Consider the following 14,830-nt stretch of genomic DNA (forward strand, 5'->3'; position numbering starts at 1 on the left):
GTATGTTATGGAATCAACATTGGTTTAGTGTGTGATGAAATAGGCACGACTATTCTTGTATCTAGATATTTATAACACAATGTTACAACCTATCACATAGACTTTTAAAACACGTTTTAAAAGTTTTTTTAGCTTCCAAAGTCGCTTAGATGGAATAGTTTTTTAGAAAAGTTTTGAACCTACTCTATTCAACTTTTTATCAACTTACTAGTATTGTATTTGAAATTTTGTGTAACTTACTTACTTTTTTATTAATTTTATGAATGTTTTTAACGATTTCATTGAGTATTTTTACTTTTTTAATCGATCTAAAATGCAAATGTTAATTTATATTTCAAATTAGCTCCATACAAATTTTATATCAGTTCAAGTCTTTCGGTTGGAGTGAGAAAACCTTTAGACGACGGACTCGTGACTAATGCAATAATGTACAATTTATGCATTTCTACGGAAATTCTGAGCAAAGAATCAGTTCGGCCTACGGGCTACTCTAACCGGTTTGCCTTAGGACAAATCGGTTTAGCTTGAAGTCGGGCCTATTTCATTACTACTTATCAATCTATTAAATTAAATAAGCAAATACATATTAAAAAGTAAATTAATGTATTGTGTCATAATCTGTTTAATAATAGAAAAAAAAAAAAATATCACAAGGATATTTTGTATGAATAATCACAATCAAGATTGATTACCTACTAAAAATTCATAAGAACCCCTTTTGTGTGAGTTATTTGTAAATAAAATATAGCTTAAAAATTATACGGTACCACGATACATTACTAAAAAAATGATTTTGACAAAGTAGACATCTTTTAATATAAAAGCTGACGTAACAAACTGCTCCTCATTTTGATTCTTGTGATTCATTTTGTGGAGCTTAGACTCTATGACTCGCCTTTAACCGGTCATCTTCATCTGTCAAATTGGAATTATTAAAAGTAAAAAACGTTCAACCCTTGATGAAAAAAGAAAAAAAAACCTGGGCACCCACTACACTCGATGGCAGCTTTATTTCATTCCCAACACAAACGTAAGATCGGATCTCGCCCAAAGGACGCATTTTTTAAACGAAATACTTATGTCATAAATGTTTAAAAGGGAACACTTTTTAAGTCGATTTTGTATAATATTCCTACTATTAGAGACTTTTATAGCTTGTCCATTAAAGGGTATTTTATTATGTAGGTTTAGTAATAGTTGGCAGAGTTATGCTCCTATAATGCAAAGGGTCCCTCGAACGAATTTATATGGATAACGAATTGACATCGTTGATACTTCATTGTTAAGAAGATAGTTTGTATTTGTCGCGTTTTAATAGTGTATGATATCAATTAACTTGTGTGATGTAGTATACAAATACCCATTGAATGTATAATAATTCTATGTGACATAAGATCTTGAAATTATGACAAGATATTTGAGTTTATTTATCGTTACGTATTCGTGGTCATTTTTATTACTAATCTAAAGGAATACTACTTCATGCTCTGATATTGGCGAACCAACAAATTGATATTCAAAAAATCTAAATAATTCTCTTTAACTGAGAATTAATACTCTCAAACAACAAATTTTAAAATCATGACATGCAGAATAAATAGCACGAATATTTAAAAAAAAACCCTGTTTCATACTAAGAGGACACAAAATAAAAAAGTAATAAATAAAAAAAAAGTAGTGGAAACTGATGCTATGTTTAAACAATGCCTAATTAAAACAAAGGACTAATTTTTTAAATGAAAGATTGTGTGAATTTTTTTTAAACTAAGTTTAAAAAACAATGGAACATAATCACTCATATTTATTTATTTTATTCATTTACACTTTTGCACACCGATACAAGGTTTTAACAATATTATAAATAATTTATAAAATTAGAATTTGCATCAGTTGCAACAGGCGGCCTTATCGCTAATACAGCGATCTCTTCCAGGCCACCTTTGGGCAGAGGACAGTGTGGGATGCACTCATAATGCCATATTGATATTGTACCCGTAATAATCACGCCTAGAATATTCAGAATTATTTTCAAGCCCAATAAATACTTTATTAAAAAAATTAGCACAAGTTACATTTCAAATACATCATGGTCACTTAAATAATTTCCTTTTCATCGGATTTGAACTAAATATAAGAGATTTAATTAAATCTATTAACTAATTATAATTTGTTTTACAAGAACGTATAGCTTTGCAATAATAATATATATTTTTTAACTTACTGAGGACTTTATTTAGAATATAAATTTCGATGTTAAATACGCGAAATAAGACTAAAAACATTGTGGTTAGGAGATACAAAAAAAAAAAAAATTACAAATCGTTTTGGTTACCTATAAACTATAAGTACATAGGTACCTAACTTTTTGTATAATAGATACCGAATCGCGTACAAAGCTCTTAAGAAATAATATCACACAAATATATAATTTAATTACTGTGTATTGCTGTCGATTCTAATAGCCTCAGGCATACCGACAATTTACTTTCTTCCATATTACGATCAAAATGCGTTCACACTCGAGTTATAAATTGGCAATGGGCAATAAAGTTTGTCGGTTTCTTTTAGCACCTCGCATTACTGTTAATTATTGAATGTTAACAAAGAAGGTGGGCGCACCTGTGTTCCTACAGTCCCTTTTATGCCGCCGACGTTTGCATTAGCAGCAAAACAAACTAGTTTTAATTGCCTGATACGTGTAACATATATAACGTAGATAACGTGGGCCACTAGCCTCTACCTATTTAGGTAAGTGATCGTAAATTGTATGAAAATTATGGTTTACATTTAAATTAGATATAATTACATAATTTTGAACGTTAAGTGTAAGTAAACCTGTTTTTGTATAATGTGTATCCATACGCAACGAACAACCGAGAATAAAATTTTACGATGGAAATGAGTATACATTTTTATTTACTTACGAAGCACGTGCCGTAGGGTTCAAGTTTCATGTTTGAAAGAAGTTCATTGCTTAAACGGAAGATGGCGTTGTATTAAATACAACGTAGCGGTATTATACTCTATGGTATATAGCCTTCGTTCAAACAGAAAAAATACTAATATTTAACCGTTGTTTTCGAATAATTTAAAAAATGAATTAATTTTAACAACTTTGTAACACTAAAAAGCACATTCAAAAAAATAGTTTTAGCTTCTTTATTTTTTTAAATTTTCCTTAAGAATTATTATATTAGTAATACTAATTAATCTTATTTTTAAAATTAACAAACCATCAACACTCTTTTGTGTTTCAATTTATATCAACTTGACCTCACGGTGAAAAATGAATCATAAATCATAATATAATACTAGAGCTATTTTTAACTAATCTCAATTTGTTGGTTTTTTATGTGCTACCATTATCGATCGGACGATAAACATTCCTCTCATCGCTACGGCTTGATAGCTAATAATTTTCAAGTTATTATATACGTTGAAATTGCAATAAATAAAAAATGGATCAGTCTATGAACGTGTTATTAAGTATTATTTGAAAAGTTGTTATATACGGATATTGTAACGGAGAATGTTTATTTGTATTTTCTAGATCTGCAAAACCTAGAGTGATTTTTTTTTAATTTTTGTTACAATCAATTTTTTTATAACTTTATTTATTTATATAGTGTATAAATTATTTTGTAAGCGTAGTAAATAAAATTGTTCTTTGTTACAAGTGAAGAAAAATTATTTTAATTAACTTTATTAATTGATAGACTGCTCATGACTAAGTATTAGTCTTTTTAACAATGTTTAAAATTAATCTATGTAGACAAAATTTTCGATGTTTTTCGTCGGTTTACCTCAAAATATTCTCGAAGCGCATAATTTTAGTTTATGTTCTTTTTTTTTTAATTATAATGTAACATTTAAATATAAAATTGACACCTAACATGTACAAGTATAAAATATTAAATTACTGTATAAAAGTTTCTTCTCAGTATTATGAAAAAAAACGGCCACTTCAGAAGTGTTTGGAGTCCTTTTCCAAAATAACGACTAATCAAAAATATTTGTAAGAAAGTAGGTCACGTCAAGATCAACAATTAATCTCGATTCAACCGAAAATAAACCACTGCATTTCGGCAACAAGAACGTAAAAATAATACTTTAAAAGTAGAATCTTTCTTATACAAACTCAAGATATTGACGGATGGCAGCTAACAAATCAAGGAACGTCGTGACTCAGCGAAATTTTAGTACTGCTTTTTTTGAGTACCATTGATTCAACGAAACTTTGCTAATGGCTCTTTATTTTCTTTGGAAAGATGACGAATGCTAAAAATTTTAATAGCAACAAGGTATTCATCTCGTTTTATTTATTCCCACCCCACTTTGTATCGGTCGCGCGGTCTATAATTATGCAGCAGAAAAATTCTTTGAGAAGTAATACCAGAGGAAAGGCGTTGCGGCCATGATTTTTGCATGGGGAAAGAGCGTTTCCGTTTCGAGATTTTACCTTATGATAAAACGTAATTAAGCTTCATGATTCATACGAAATTTGTAATAGTTACACATAACTATTATATATACATACATTTGCGCTTTACAAAACGAATCTCTCAATTCTATACAGGAACGAAAAATCGTTTAACAATACTATAGAAAAGATGTCAAGTGCAAGAAAGTCTTTAAAATACCGTTTGCACATAATATGGCGTGCGATTTATAAAACTCACGACTTGTTAAAACTTGATTTTCATGGATTTATACTTTTATGCGTCGGTTTCCGTGTGTCGTTTTACTACTACAGAAAATAAATTTTGTTATTTCTTAAACGTTTATACATACATTTTGTTAAATATAATATTTAAATTGTTTTAATTTTATTATTAAACTAGCGACCCGACGACTAAAATGCTGATACTAAATATAAAATAAATATTTGCAATGTAAGTGCAAAAAAAAATGTTTTTATTTGCGACACCACACTAGAATCCCTAAAACTATCAGTGTTCCTCTAATATATTTTGCATGTATTATACATATAACCACACCTTCCTTTGGAATCATTTTATTTACTAAAGAAAACCGCATCAAAATCCGTTGCGTAATTTTCAAGATCTACGCATAAAGACGCGGGAAGCGACTTTGTTTTATACTATGTAATGATTAATGAAATAAAACATTTATAAACGTTACTATGTAACTGTTATTATAATGTTTTTGTCAGAAATACTATAATATTAAAAGAGTAGAAGTTTTTAGTAAATATAACTTTTTGTATAAATAATCAAAATAGCAATATAACTAACTATTGCATATAATTATACGATCGTTTTAGTAAGTGTAATGGTAACAAAAGCTTCAGTAACACCGATAGTCGCGGGTTAATTCCCGCTCGGAGTATCAGTCCTCTCCTCTTATCTGATAAATTCTAACCCAGCTATGGGATCGATGTAGTATATTTCAGCTCAGCTCAGTTCGTATAATAATTATTGTAATTGTGGTTATAATAGACTCACCAAATGTATGTCGATCAATTTTAATATTGTCTGTCACCTGTCAATTCACCTGCTATCTGAAATGGCAAAATAATATGAAAACTGAATTAAATATCTCGAGGTATAAATATTCGGGTTTCGAAATTATTACGCAAAACGTATTTCCTATATTTCTGACATATATCCGCAATATGATCTAGCTCAATTTAGCAAACAAACAGTTTGTGCGATTCTAAATGCTTCGATACTAAATTTGTAGATGCGTAACTGATACAAAGATGAAAGCTGAGATCATAGACTTACGAAGTATATTTCTAGTAACGCAAAGGGCTATTTCTCAAGGCAAATAAACTTTTAGTAATTTGGTAGTTCACTGGAATGCAAGAGGTTTTCTGTATAAAAAGTGTCATTCAAATATAAAAGTTAGTCATGCTCACTGGCCGGGACATGGATAATGAAATCGACGTAGTTTCTCAGCCCTACGAATTTTTTTTTTCGTGTTTTCGTGACAGTGTTTTCGATGTGATTTATCCGGTCCCAGATTCCCATAACTCAATTTATATTCTTTATTCAGACGTTTTCGATATTATACCAATACGAAATGGATCACAAGTTTTTGTTCGACATAAAAATATTTTGGTTTGAATTTAAGGAGCATTAAATTAACACTTCAAAATTTAGCAATTGGAAGTGCTACTTTAAATTAAATTTATTTATGTTACGGTTAAGATAAAATAATTATGCCTCCTTTTGCGGTACTTAAACGAGTTCTCATAACTATGTAACATCATTAGTGTTATATATAAAGACCCACTGTTTACAATCTCAAGTGAATTGATCATTGTTTTATATAATAAAATATACAAAAATGAAAGCATTGTGAGGCAATGTTCTGAAAACTGATAAAATGAATGATTAAAATTATTAGTCATTTATCATTAATATAATTTAAAAACAGTGTTTGTTTTTGTTTTATTCGGCAATTGAATCTATTAGTCTTTAAACTACTTCAATCATAAATTATTCATTGATTTTTGCGTTAGTAAGCTTTTTCTCAAGGGAGGTAAAAGTTTTAAAACAATATAGTCTGAGTCTATTATCCATCGGAGCGAATAGTTATGGTAAACGTTTTATAGATTTTACTTTCGAATCAATATTTTAATATTAAAATCAATTTATACGCTCGTACACATACAGAGGTAATTCATTAAATCAAAGTATATTTATAATTGGTTGAAATAATATGAAAGTAGAATTTTATTGATCGCTACATTTCATTGTAAGCTAAGCGACAATAGAACGATACGAATCGATAAGATAATTGCACAGTTTTGACTACAATGATTGCTCCGAAAACACACTTCCATATTTGTATAACAATAATTTCGTTAGTTGCGAGTCCGTCCGCGTTCTCATGCTCCCATTACCTCTACTAACAACGGAGCAGTGCATCGGGATTGCTAAGAAAATCACGATAAGTATCTTTCTCAGTTGTCACGAACTAATTCCGACTAAAACGCTCCTGGTCGAGTTTTGAGTGAGAGGACGTGACCTCTGTGCCTCTCGAACGACTCGAAGTGTGAAACGCCATGTCTAACCAGCGGGTGGCATGAAATGACCTACCAACAAAATTTTATTATTATCAAAAACAGAAATTGTGGCCTTGAATATCAGACGTCGATCAAATGCCACACAAAAATGCTATCTGATTCGATTCGAGCTTGAACTGCGATCAGTCATTCCTTTGTTGTGCATGATGTTTGGATAAATAAAAAAATGAACTTGATTTTTAAACATACAGATTACATGACTCAACATTTATAGGTTGCTTATTATGCAAACATTTCTAACTACGACAAAGCTTGAAGACGACAATAGTACTTATTACAACGACACGTACTTTTAAATTATACAGCTTATTTTATATAATCTTACGTCAATATATCTGATGTGTAAGTTGGCGAATCTATTGCATAATCAAAATCGTGGGACCGACATTCATAGGATACGTGTTGAATAAAATTTATGACTTAAAAGACGCAAGCGTTAAAATAGGCATCTTATTATTTTTTTATCTTTTAGGTTTCTAACACTTTCACTTGTGTTGCTTTCTTTGCGACTTTATCTTCCTCAATATTGTTATTCTTCTTATTGTAGTATCTTCATTGTTCTAATGTTGTCTATAGCTAGCGTGAACTAATTTGTGTTGCTCATAGTGGCTACGCTGGGCAGGCGGGTTGGTGACCGCAGGCCTGGCTTTGTCGCACCGACGACGCTGCTGCCCGTCTTCGGCCTGTGTATTAAAAAGCCAGCACTTGAATGGTAACAAATATCCGTCCATCCGTTATCATAAACTTTTGTAGGTATGTATGATATTAGAAGTAAAAAAAAATACAAATATGAATGATTAATAACATCTGAGTTAAGCATTTTTATAGTACACCTTACACCCTATTAAACTTTATTTGTTGATATAAATTACTTATTTTTGTAAAAAAAAGATTTTACTAAGATAAAAATTAATAATTCATTTGTACAAAAAAATATTGTGACACAATTTTTTTTGATTCGAGGTTAATTAAACTTCATATTCTTTCAACGGTAATACTCCGAAATCGATTTTGTTTTTTATTAAGATAGTTTATCACGCTAAAATTTTTACGCACGTTTAATCCGTTAAAGTATAATTGCAATTTGATTTTTTTGTAAATCTAAAATTGATAACATTTTAGAGTTAATTTTTTATATTGTCATGTGATTATGATATATGGTACTTAAAGTGTAACTAAATAATTTTGCTTTGTATTAACACATCATTTGTTCTGTGCAGTCGTTTAATTTATTTAAAGAATTATAGTCACTAGTAGCTGTGTACGACCTTAATTACATATTGGTGTATACATTGTCAAGTACTATATATTCTACCTAAATTCATACTTGAATGTAAATGTATATACATAAATACTTGATACCTATCAGATAAATATTATTGTTTCTTAATTTACTTTATAACATTGAATTATATTTTTGATATCGAAATCAATTATCTGTAAAATTGGACAAAATGTAATGGCATAAATATAGTTTGTTCAATTAAAGTATTATAGCCTTATAGACTTATCAGTAACTGGTTATATGCGTTATGTAAGTCTACAATTACTCAACAAAGGTAATATGAAACGTTTTCATTTTGTTATCTGCGGTCAATTTCTTATCTATAGTTGGGACATTTGGGATGATCGAGAGAGCCAATGGTGCGTTTAACCGTGAAATCCTAAGATAGGGCGGATATCCCCGGATATTGATAGCAGGTACAAACGAGATATAGTTTTGGTAATGTATTAGATAATAAGATGGAACGAGATTCAAGAAAGATTCATCGAACTTATTAGACGATATTTCACTTTGATATCAAAATGTAAATTGTCCTTAATAAAAAAAAATGGGAAAACATTACAATAATAAGAAGAAATTTTACCTAACTATTTTTTTTTCTTCAGCCTGTAACATTCCACTGTTAGACATACGCCACTTTCACCATCTCGAAGAAGGGTCGGAGCTCGAAGAAGGGAAATCTACCAAGCTGCTCCATTGCGACGTGTGACATTAAATTAAAATTAAATGAATTTTAATAACTGCCGTCATATATTTAAAAATGGTAACAGTTGTTACAGAAATTCCTTTTTGGTGTTTCGCTAGGAAAAAAGTAAACTGGCCGGCGGTCATTCAAAGTATGTCACGCCATATGTTGCTCGCGACGAAGCTGACACTTTGGAAGCTATTACAAAAAAATCAATAACTACTTCGGACATTATATGACAGAAGGTCAAATACCATAACTAGTTTCGTATATTCTAAAGCTATTGTAAATCGCTTTTATAGCTACTATGGAATATCCGTGACGGTTGAAATATGACTTAGGGGCGACTACCTGGCTGGGGTCCATCATTATGGTTCAGGGTGATTGTCGGCAAATTGTATTCTGAACCTTTTTCGTATTCTCCATTTCTCAATATCAAAGGCCAGAACAGGCTAGTATTAGATTGCTTTATGGTTTTTATTTCTTTCTTTGTCGGTTTAATTTAGTTAAAAAGCAAAAAGGGATTAAAGTTGACGAGATTATTGTCAATTTCCTAATTATTTGTCTAATTATAGCAAATCTATTTTTAGACATTAATTTTTTTTAATTAAAATTGGTTAAAAAATAATAAAGAAAGTTAAATTAACAATTGCGACTTTGTACTTATTACTTTCTTTGTTGTAAAAAAAACAAATTTAGTTTCTACTTGGATTTTGATAAATAATAGATAAAATATGTTTCAATAAGTTTATTTATAGTTTTAATTTATCAGCACGTTTAACAATCGAAAATTGATTATATTAGGTACATTTCACCCAGAGTCAATAACAACACATAATATTATACAAACTAAAACTTTATCGAATACATTTTAGGCAATTCATTATCACTACAAGAAATATTTATAGCAACTATGACTAACCGGATGATGTTATTGACTATGTAGTGTTAGGTATATCTATCTAGAAATATCAACATTATTCAAACTTAATTAATGACTAGGGAAACTATACAGATGTATGTAGTATGTTACATAATGCTTATTTACACATATTTACAATATATTTGGTAACAACGAGATAATATACTATACCAAAATACTTAAAGTTTATTCACTTCATATACTGGCGATTTGTAAAACTATACAATTAAATTTTATCAGTCTTAAAGGACAACTCTTTTCAACTTAGTAGTAATAAATGTTACGTTATTCGAATGTAATCAATTCTGAACAATAAGGCTATTTTTAATTCCGATACGTATGCGATATTTTAACAATACAGTCTCTTTAATATATTTTAAACATCTATGCTCTATGAAAACTACGAGGAACGAATTAGTTATTTGGCCGAATGTTTTCAACCGAAGTGTTGTAAAATTATCACGTATCAATAAGGCATGGGTAACCAAAACGTAGCCTAGTCTACACACGAGCTTGGAATGTACTGTTCCATTAAGAAATATCTTTAAGAGATAACGACATTTGAGTTTTGTAACATGTTATCTATGTACGACCGAATGGGTTTGAGGTAAGCAATCATGTACTGAAGATCGGGGTTGTAAATAGCCTTGCTCATCGAGTATTGAAGGAGAGTGATGGCTGGGATGTTTTCGTAATGTATTGGGCGGCCTAGGCCGACCCGTATATGGTTGCTCATAATTTTGCGTATCAATTGAAATGTAACTATGATGTGGGTTGTCACTTTCTTGTATTTGACTCGTCAAAGTCGTGTTTGTTAGCATGGAGGTGTCGTCTTCCATATTAATTCCAACATTGGCAGTAGTTGGCGTTTGGGGAGGAATGGCATCGTATTTATACCAATGTTCTGGCGCCGTTGGCGAGGCAGTATAGCGAGATGGATGCCGCCTACCATTAGGACATAGATTATGACTATAGTTAATATGATCTTTATTCCAATGTAAATTTGAAATGTCAGGCATAAGGAATCTCATTTTCTCCCAAAACTTTCGTTCTCCCCATAGTAATACGTTACAATTTTTCAAATAGTTTTGAAAATCTAAGTCTAAATTTAAAGCACTTACATCTGTTGTTAATATAAAAACTACTCTATGACGTCTTATAGAAGGATGAATCGAAGTGATGACATGTTTTATTGCTTCTTTAAATGAAATTTTAGACCATTCATTTTGTAAGAAATTAAACGAAACAAAAACTAATATTCTCTTTGAAGATTCCGCAGCATTAGTAATTTGCTCTGATAAATAATTTTCCGGTGCGTGTTGTAAGTCCCTATAATGAAAACACATTGTATAACCAAAGTGTTCCATTTCTGGCGCTACTACTTTTGAAACAAAATCATCGTCCAACAAACTATAAACAGCATATCCGTCATATAATCTATCTCTATCGAGTTCACTTTCTTGTATTGAAGTACTTTTAAATAGCCTAACTCCATATTTAGAATGTGCCCATAACCTTACATTTTGTCTAAAGGAATATGCTAAAGCACCGAATAATAAAATAAGAATTACACTTATTAATACTACGGCTAAAAGAGGCACGAAATTAAGCTTAATAGTACTAATTTCATCGTATTGATAAGGTTGATTTTCAGTAGGAATAATATTGTCCATTACACCAGAGTCACGACACTTGTCCATCACATCAAACACCGTTATATTTAAAGTTGAACCATTTTCAGGCAAACACAACATTTCAGCAGGATCTTCGTAATGTTTCTTAAACCAGTTCTGTAGTGACATTAGGTTATCGCAGGAACACGTAAACACATTGCCTCTCACATTCACATTTTCTAGGTGAACAATATGAGCTACTTTTTTGTCGAGGTCTAATACTTTATTTCCTTGTAAATGTACGACTCGTAGAGATGATAAGTTTTCAAAAGTATTATTCGCAACACTTGTTAATAGGTTATCATTTAAGTATAACTCTCGTAAGTGCTTAGTTTGAGAAAATTCACCGCCAGATAATTCGGTCAAATGATTATTTTCGAGATGTAGAACATTAAGTGCGTGCAATCCATTTAAAGTATCGTTGTCCATTGAGACTATATTGCTGTTATTTAAGTATAATTTGTGTAATTTTTTCTTGCCGATAAATAGGTGACTTCCTAACGCCCCGAAATCATTGCCATCAAGATAAAGTTCTGTAGCATCCATAGGTATTTTTTCGGGTACTTCGGTATATCCAACATTTGAACAGTCAATAACATTAGAATTCCAATTACTATCATGAAAACAAGAACAGCCCTCTGGGCACGTCATTTTGCAATCACAAGCCTCGAAGTCACAACAGAAACAACTTGAAGAACAATGAGTTTCATAGGAACAAAGGAATTGTGTTTCAGGAACATCCATTAAGTTCGCCTTTCCCCCGTATTTGTTGCTAACGACTTCGCAGGTAATCGAGTCTAAGTCTACAAATCTCGGATATTGTCTCATATGATTCCAAAGATTTATTTTTTGTAGCCATATCATATGACAGTTACACACAAATGGATTGTTGCCGATAAAAAATTTCGGTAATGATTTGTGTTTTGGAATATGAGGCAACGTAAACGCTGATAGTTCTAAAGTTCTAAGTTTATTGTCCGTAATAACAACTTTTTCCAAATTTCTTTTTTGTATAAATGTACCTGGATGAATCGTGTGAATTTTGTTGTTATTTAAGAAAAGGATCTCTATTGAATCCGGTATCGACCTTTCATCGACGTTTTCTAAAGCATTGTAACTAACGTCGAGCATTCGGATGTTTTGTTGCAAGTTTTGCTCGTTATCTAGTTTTGTTATATTATTCATATGAATATCCAGCCACTCAAGACTTTCTGGCATATAACTGTAATCGAAGTATATAAGTTTGTTGTCTGATATATTTAACCACCCCAGAGTATTTAATTTATTAAAAACTCCTCGAATGTCTGTAAGTCTGTTTCCATCAAGGCGAATGGCTTTTAAAGTCGGATTTGCAACAAACGCGTCTTGTTCTATTACTTCTATTTTATTTGAAGCAATATTTAAGACTTGTAAAGAAGGCAGAGTACTGAATGTATCTTTCGGTATGCTTCGTATATGATTATCGACCAGTCTTAATCCATATAATTCTTCCAGTCCTTCAAAAGATGAATTTATTATTTTCGTAATATTATTTTTACCTATGTCAAGCGATTTCAAAAATCGTAATCTTTTAATGCCAACAGGAATCATATTAAGATTATTTCCATTTAATCCTAAATCCTGAAGATAGGTTATATTTTCAAACGAACGTTCGTGTATTGTAGATATTTCATTGTTGTCTAAATATAGTTGGCTGAGTACAAACAAATTTGAAAATATATTTTCGTTTAATGTTTTTATTTTATTATCTGATATTGAAAGTTGATGTAGATTTTTTAATTCTGCAAATGCCCCATTACTAATGATTTCAATAGCGTTGTTGTCTAAGTTCAATACCTGTAAATTATTTAGATCTTGGAATGATTTAGGGTCTAAGCGGGCAAGAGCATTGTAAGAAAGATTCAAAATAACTAAACGAATCAATCCAGAAAATGTATCCCGGTTGACCCAGTTATTAGTTAGGCGATTTCTTGATAGATCCAATTTTTCAAGTTGATCAAGTCCTTCCAATAAGCCAGGTGCCAATACTGATAACGAGTTGTTCGCTAATGAGACTTCTTTGATAACACGAGAAGACTGGAACAATTCTGGTGGAACTGCTACTAGCTTATTCCCAGATAAATTCAAAATTTTCAATGAATTTAATCCAACAAAGGCTCGGTCTCCTATTTCATTAATTAAGTTATTATGAATCTTTAGTACTTCTAAGGATCTAAGGCTCGAAAGGCCATTATCGGGCAGTCTTAAAATATTATTATGCGATAAATCAAGCATTTTCAATCCAGTGTTACATGATTTGCCTGGTGCGATAGGTCCTTTGCCCCAGTTAGAGAATCCAATATCAGATATGTCTTGAATTTTGTTATTTGTCAAATTTAATGTTTCTAAGCTAAAAAGCGGACAAAAAACTTCAGATGGCAACATATAGATGTTATTATCACCTAAGTCCAATGATCGAAGTTCCATTAAACCACGAAAACTCTCAGCATGAAACTCCATTGTCATGGCAGGCCAATCGGTATTATATGAACGCAGAGTCAAACTAGTTAAATCACGTAGCGGTGACAATACAGTCGCCGGAACATAACGTATTTTGCAGTATTCAATGCGCAAGTCCTCTAGTTTTCGTAACTGTCCCAAAAAGCTGCCTGTATTCATGTGTAAGGAACTTTCAAAGAAAAGTAAATCGGTACAAGTAAGTTTCAACTTGTTGATGTTGTACGCCTGCGCCGTGGTTATGTTTTTAAATAAGAAGTCTGCTGAGCCGATGGTTTTGATGTTACACGTGAGAAAGTTAGATTCACTCAACTTGGCGTCCGAATAGTCCCACTGACAGCCGACAGGGGCGGGCGGCGCGGAACGTGCGCGCGCACCGGTCACCGCAACTAAACACATCCAAACTTTAAACGAAATCATTTTAAATAAGTTCTTCGTCATATTTTCACATTAAAACAGTTCATTTGTCACTTAAAATCACATTAAAATTTGTTTTAACAGTTTATGTCACTTAAAAGTCAATATAATTTTGTTTGTTTTGATAATCAAAATACGTATTACAGCGCATGTAAACAGAAACTGCGCGCTCGCGTTAAAAGTTTTGACGCAGCCATGCTCCCCTGCGGTCGGGCGGTAACTGACCTACGTAAGTTTGAACGAACGAAAGCCGCATGGGTGTCTAAGAGGGGGAAGAGCGCGGGACGTGAGAGGTCTT

General features: G+C 31.5%; 1 protein-coding gene across 1 annotated transcript; it reads right to left on the reverse strand.

Moving 5' to 3' along the window:
- Positions 1 to 9,757: 9,757 nt before the first annotated feature.
- Positions 9,758 to 14,556, reverse strand: LOC123658353 (toll-like receptor 6). The gene has a single exon (XM_045593781.1). It carries the CDS (start codon positions 14,554 to 14,556, stop codon positions 10,525 to 10,527), a length of 4,032 nt encoding a protein of 1,343 aa, XP_045449737.1. The 3' UTR covers positions 9,758 to 10,524.
- Positions 14,557 to 14,830: the final 274 nt, after the last annotated feature.

This window comes from Melitaea cinxia, chromosome 12 (assembly GCF_905220565.1).
Source record: "Melitaea cinxia chromosome 12, ilMelCinx1.1, whole genome shotgun sequence".
Classification (NCBI taxonomy): domain Eukaryota; kingdom Metazoa; phylum Arthropoda; class Insecta; order Lepidoptera; family Nymphalidae; genus Melitaea; species Melitaea cinxia.